The sequence below is a fragment of the Pteropus alecto genome, unplaced genomic scaffold, assembly GCF_000325575.1.
Source record: "Pteropus alecto unplaced genomic scaffold, ASM32557v1 scaffold57, whole genome shotgun sequence".
Classification (NCBI taxonomy): domain Eukaryota; kingdom Metazoa; phylum Chordata; class Mammalia; order Chiroptera; family Pteropodidae; genus Pteropus; species Pteropus alecto.
This window is the reverse complement of record NW_006442508.1, coordinates 9,835,573-9,841,911: the sequence shown is the minus strand read 5'-3', so window position 1 is coordinate 9,841,911 and position 6,339 is coordinate 9,835,573. Positions and strand designations below refer to the sequence as shown.

General features: G+C 45.3%; 1 protein-coding gene across 1 annotated transcript in view; it reads left to right on the top strand.

The window, feature by feature from the left end:
* The first annotated feature begins 5,636 nt into the window (after positions 1-5,636).
* The window catches only part of KDR (kinase insert domain receptor), a 35,311-nt gene continuing 34,608 nt past the window's right edge, over positions 5,637-6,339 (top strand). The window contains exon 1 of the mRNA XM_025040291.1: positions 5,637-6,020. Within this exon, the coding sequence (XP_024896059.1) occupies positions 5,954-6,020 (67 nt within the window). The 5' untranslated portion in view covers positions 5,637-5,953. The remainder of the gene's footprint in view (positions 6,021-6,339) is intronic.

Here is a 6,339-nt window from a genome sequence, read left to right as displayed (position 1 = left end):
ACTTTGTTTTTCTTGATTCAGTCATCTGCTTCATCTAATCTGCTGTTGATACTTTCTAGTGTATTCTTTATTCGAGCTGTATTCTTCATTTCTGATTGGTTCTTTTTTATGGTTCCTATGTCCTATTTTATGTTTGCTCTCTCTTTGTTGCCGTTCTCACTGAGATCATCTATTCTTTTCCTAAGGTCCTTAAGTATCCTTACAACCAGTATTTTAAACTCTATATCTGGTAGATTGCTTGTCTCCATTTCATTTAGTTCTTTTTCTGCAGTTTCCTCCTGTTCTTTAATTTGGGACATATTTATTTTTCTTCTCATTTTGGCTGCCTCCCTGTGCTTGTTTCTATGTATTAGGAAGATCTCCTGCCCAGTTGGTAGGGTGACCTTATGTAGTAGGTGTCCTGTTGGGCCCAGTGGCACAGTTTTTCTGATCACCTGTGCTGGGTGCTCCAGGAGTATACCTTGTGTGTTTTGTGTGTGCCCTCCTATTCTAGTTGAGCCTTAACTGCTGTTGACAGATAAATGAGTGGGTTTGACCTTCAGACTGACTAGCTGTGAGGACTGGCCATAACCACTGTGTTTGACCTGCTGTGTGGGGGCCGATGCCATGGAGCAGGATTTGCTCCAGCAGATTCTAGTGCCTGCCAAGACCACCTTTTTGGTGTGCTGCTTGTAGGGCCAATCAGGTGGTGCTCCATTGTGGTGTGAAGCTAGCCACTGGATGTGTTGGATCTGGGGCCTCTTGGGAGAGGCTTTGTTGCAGGCCGAGGCCAGTTGTTGCCTGTGACCAATCCAGGGCCACCTGGTAGGAGCTACGAAGTGATCCAAGTTTGGTCACTGACTGTGCTGGACCTGAAGGTACATGGGAGAGGCCACACTGTGAACCAAAGCTGGCTGTCACCAGTACCAGGTCTGGAGCAGCTCAGCAAAAGGCCTAGTGTACCCTGAGGCCTTCTACTGCCTGCTGGCTGCTGGTCTCAGCCACTAAATGAACTGATAAGTTCTGGGTGGTAGGCAAGTTGGGTGAACCAAGGACTCAGGGAGTCACTAGGGTGGGGTGAATGGTGTTTACCAGGTAAATGTAGATTCAGATTCGGCACCAGTGCTGAGTCTGAGGTATAGGGCATACCAAGGTCAGCCGCTATCTGCCTGCGGCTTACAGACACCCAAGAATTGTCCAAAAGAGACTGTAGCCTGGCCTGAGGCTGGCTGCTCCTCTTTAAAAGGGCCTCCGGAGGCACGAGTTGGGTTTGGCAGTCACCAGGTTGGAGCAAGCAGAGTTTACCAGGCCAATGCAGATTCAGATTTGGCCGTGAGGGTAGAGGGTTCAACACAGGGACAATGGCAGCTGTCTCTCTAGTCCTTGCTCTGAAGCCACACAACTCAGTCTCTCCCTATATATCTCTGGCACCTCCCTAGCCACCATCCCTCTGCTGGAGGCCAGGGTGAATGCCTTTTAAGAGGATACCTGGGTATCCAGCAGCTTTCCATCTCAGAGATGGAATCCCCACTGATTTTCACAGCCAGATGTTGTGAGGCCTCCTCTTCCTGGCACTGCTGCTCCAGGCTAAGGAAGCTTGATGAGGAGCTGGGACCCCTTGCTCCTTAGGAGGGACCTCCACAACTAAGATATCCCTCTTGATTCTCAACTGCCACATGTGGGTATAAGGCCAGCCTGGTTCATGTCTCCACCCCTCCTATCAGTTTATGTATGGCTTCTTCCTTATATCATTAGTTATAGAACTTCTATTCAACTAGTATTCAGATAGTTCTCTGGGTTGATCGTTCTATAATTTAGTTGCAATTTTAATATGGACATGGGAGGAAGCAAGCACAGTGTTTACTTACTCGGCCATCTTGACCAGACCCTCAAAGTAATTGAAAAATTTCCTTTGCAGGTAGAAATAATGAAGTTCTGTTTCTCTGTTTCACAAAAAGGATGGGAAGTTTGTTTTATATTTATTAGAATGTAAGAATAAAACCAAACACTGATAGACATATTTAAGGCAAGCTCAGCTTTGTGGTGACATAGCCTTCTTTTTCTTGAACATACAAATATATTTTAAGTTTAAGTTAAACATATAAATCACACAGAGTAAAATAAATATGGGCGTGTAAAGAAGGCGAATAATGAGAGAGAAAGTGTATACTCATAATCTCTCAACACTTGATAGTCATGAGTAGAGACCAGTTATGAAATAGAGCCTACATAAAGTAAGATATAGACACAGGTTCTGGTAAGTTACAACATTAAGAAATATTGGAAACAAATGAAGTAAACACAAGAAAGGAGAAAGTGTCATGCAAATAGTAATCAACAAATGGCAATATTTGAAAATATAACAGATTAACTCTAGAAAACAGAGTTAATCTTGATTTATATTTTTTATTTGTAAAAGCGACTCTTTCTTGTTTTGGCAAAATGTTATAGAAATATATGAAGTCAAAAGCAAGTTTCCGTCCACATGCCTTTCTGCCTCAACCATTTCCCGAGGCAACATCAGGACACTGACATTGGAAAAGTCAGTGTATTAGACTAGACTGGGTGTCACTTAGACTATAGTTATTTAAAACATAAATTTTTTTATTATGGAAAATTTTAAACATGTTAGAGAGAATAACAAAATAAACTTTTTGGACTCATTATTCAACTTCCACAATTATTAACCTTTTGCTAGTCTTCATATTTACTTTTTAAGCTATGAAGTCCAAAATACTGGAGGTGATGGAACCAAATTTGGCATCAAAGAGTATAATTTATGCAGTGTGCTTTGGTGAAATGAATAGTGAACATCCTTCTTTTGGCACTCAAAGCCAAAAGAAGTAGCTGAAGATACAGAGTATTCTGTGATTAAATTAAATTTGCCCTGGGTGGAGATATGGTCAAGACTGCTCATTTATAATCTTATTGCCTTTATTTTCACTACTATTAACCTCAACCTTTCATATAGTGCCTATCACACAGTAGGTGCTCAAAAACTATTGTTGAATGAATGAACCTTATTTACAGTTTAGATCTCAGCAGCATGAAGGAAAGGTGCATTGTGGTATAAATAACCTTTGCAGAATGCTCCCTAATATATATTAGGTGGTTACTATGTGCTAGGCACCTGTGCTTACCAGGTGTTAGGTCCTAGTCTAGGTTTCTTACATGCAATACTTCATTTAATTCTTTCAAAAACTATGAAGTTGGTACTATTATCAAATTTTGTGTTTCATAGATATGCAACTAGTAAATTAGTCAAGATCACGTGGATAGTAAGGGGTAGATCTGAGATCAAACCCAGCAAGTGTGACCCCAGAACCTGTGCACGTAGCATAATTCTTTGCTGTTTCACCTCTGAATGTGTCTAAATTCCATCTATGATGCACTGAATAGATTTGGGCATTTAGATAGGTGGTAGTTGCACCTGTATTACAAAATTGACTCACTAAATCACTCCTTTGCAGTGGTGACTGATAATGGAAGGGCATTGTACATGGAACAGATTTTTTTTTGTTTTTTAAGCAGACTGTCATTTTTCATGAACACAAGGCACTTCTAAGCACTGTGTGGGAGGGAATGTGGTAGACTGATTTCATTGAGACCCTGCCAAATTCTGGTCTTGTGGCCATCAAAGATGCATCATTTCCTCCAAGACTTCTGAAGGGGGTTATTACCATGGCCTGCAGGTTCTGGTTTGCATTCAGAGGAGACTCTATCTTCTTAAGTGAGATGTGGAAGAGGAAGTGTCACAAATTGTAAATAAGGCTAAGAGAGAAGAATTGTTTGGAGATAGAGATGGAGAAAAATTGCTTTCTCCAAATCAGGTTCCATCTCCCTCCCCCTTATCCAACTTTGCCAGAGCCCATCCTGTTTTCTTTGCTAAGTTTACTAGCAGGAAGCAAGGAATTTCTTTTAGGATACTTCTGCCCCTGACAAATAAAAAACTCCGAGATTAAATATTAGTACATGTATACAGTGTAACATCATGCCACTATTAAAAAGAACAAGATGGAGCCCTGAGGGTTGATCTAGAATGATCTCCAAGTAATATTTTAAAGTGAAAAAAGGCCAGCACTCAAACAGTATTTATACTAAGGTTACTCTTTGAGGAAGTAGGAGGGTGATATTGCTATTCTTATACATGTACACAATTTGCTTGGGGAAAAAAAGAGTGGTACAAATGCTTGCTTCTGACAAAGGAAGGGCTTTTATTCTAAACCTTTTTATACTAAAAAAAATGTAAACTGTATACATAGATTATATTTCAGAGTTAAATTATTTCAAATGTCAACCTGGCAAGGTAGAAGAGTAAATACAGTAAAATGTTTTTAAAAATTAATGGAACAAAGCAACACTTTACATTAATCGTGTGTTTTAGAAGGAAGGGTTTGGACTAGAACTAGAAATAATAATTTTACCTCTTCATCTTCCTGAAAGATGGTCCTTAAGTTGTCATTCAGAAGCACCCGGGAAGTAGGAAACAGAGATCTGGAAGATCCCTATTTAATGAAGTTAGGAGACAGTTGATGTCACTCTCCAGGTGTGGGGAAAACTGAGAGAAAAGAAGGAACAAATGTGATCAGAAAGGAGTTCGAATTCTCCCGACAGTGCCGCAAGGAGTCTACAGATGCGGAGAGTTGCAAGGTTTGGTACGGAGTGTTCTGGGTGCCCAGGGTCTGGGAGCTTTCGGTTCATTGCTTCTCCAGTGAAGCTGCTTCTGGGCTTCCTTACCTTCAGCCTAAGGGCATCTTGGCTGGAAGCTCTGCTTTGAAAAGGGCCTTGGCCTAAGGCCCAAGAAGAGTCACCCTAGGGGCTCCTTGTGGGATAGCACTGCCGATAAAATCCCTTTATCAAGGACAGCCGCACTCGATGGATGGGTGACCCTCACGCCGCGGGTATCTAGCCACCTGGAGGCCTGACGTAGGTTTTTGCTGAAAGTCAGTTTCGGAGGGGGAGGGGGCTCAAATTTAAATGCCTTTTGGGGCTAGAAAGGTAACAACAACAACAACAACAACAACAACAACAAAAACACTTGAAGCAGCCAGATACAAGAGGAAAGAGAGGGAACTTTGGAGAATTGGGCAAGTATATTCCAACTAAAAGCATTCAGATTCAGGTTTTTAAACTACAATTGTAGTGGCCAAGCAAAACACTAGCAGAGTTTACCAGCACTGCCAATTTGCCATCACTGCCAATTTGCCATCCTGCGTTCCTCTCTGCTCAAAATCCGCTTCTCCCTAGTTGCTTCAACCTGCTCCTGATCCTCCACCTGTCCCCACTTCAGCCTCTTGTGGTGCCGAGGACCAAACTTTGGCGCTCCTCCTGAGGGCGCAGTGTCCCTCGTTGTGCTCGCAGTATTGCTCCCCAATATCTCTTGGGACCAGCAACCGACTGAACCTTGGTGTGGCTCAGAATCCTTTACAAGCTACATTTTATTTCAGTCAGAAACGGGTTGTTGTGCCCCAGGGGTTCTCCTTCGGACGATTCCGGGCCTGGCGCTGTCCCGGGCCAAGTGGGAAGATAGGCAGACATAGTGGGTGTGGGTATCCCGGGATCCAGGCCGGGTACCCGGTTGAGGGGCGGGGCGGGCCGTAAAGGGGGTGCCCCGCCCCCAGACCCGCCCCGCATGGTCCTGCCCCTGCGCTCTAGAGTTTCGGTCCCTGCTCCCACCCTGCTCTGAGTCTGCGGACCCCGGGAGAGCAGGCGGTTTGTGGTTGTTTCCTCTGCCCGCGCGGGGCATCACTTGGCGCGCTACAGAAAGCCCAGAGCTGTCCCGCAGCCGGGATACTTACCGGCACCCGCAGACGCACCTACAGCTGCTGTCCGAGCCAGGGCACCCTCACCCTGCGCTCCCCGGCGTCCTGCTCTGCGGCGCGAGTTCCACCTCCGCGCCTTCTTGGAGGGGCGGGCCGGGGGAGAAAGAACCGGCGCTTAAATTCTGGGCGCTGCGCCCGGCGCGAGGTGCGGGATGGGGAGCAAGGCGCTGCTGGCCATCGCTCTGTGGCTCTGCGTGGAGACCTGGGTTGCCTCTGTGGGTAAGGAGCCCGCTCCCTAGAGGAAGGCAGAGAGGTCGGGTGCGGGCGGAGAGATGGGGATGCGGAGAAGACCTGGAGGTCGGGTCTAACTCAGAATCATAGAGCTGGAGGGTTGAAAGTGATCTGACATTTTGTTCCTTCATTTACCAAAGAGGAAACTGAGGATCAGCGAGTGGCCTAAGATTGATTACCTAGAGAGCTGGTGGTCTCCTGAACCCAGTTCATTTTCCACGACTCTAGTCTCCGATGGGGGTGTCGGCTGGAGCGTGTCCTGAGCAACCAACACGCCCTCGGACTCGCGGGAGGGGGGGGGCGGGGG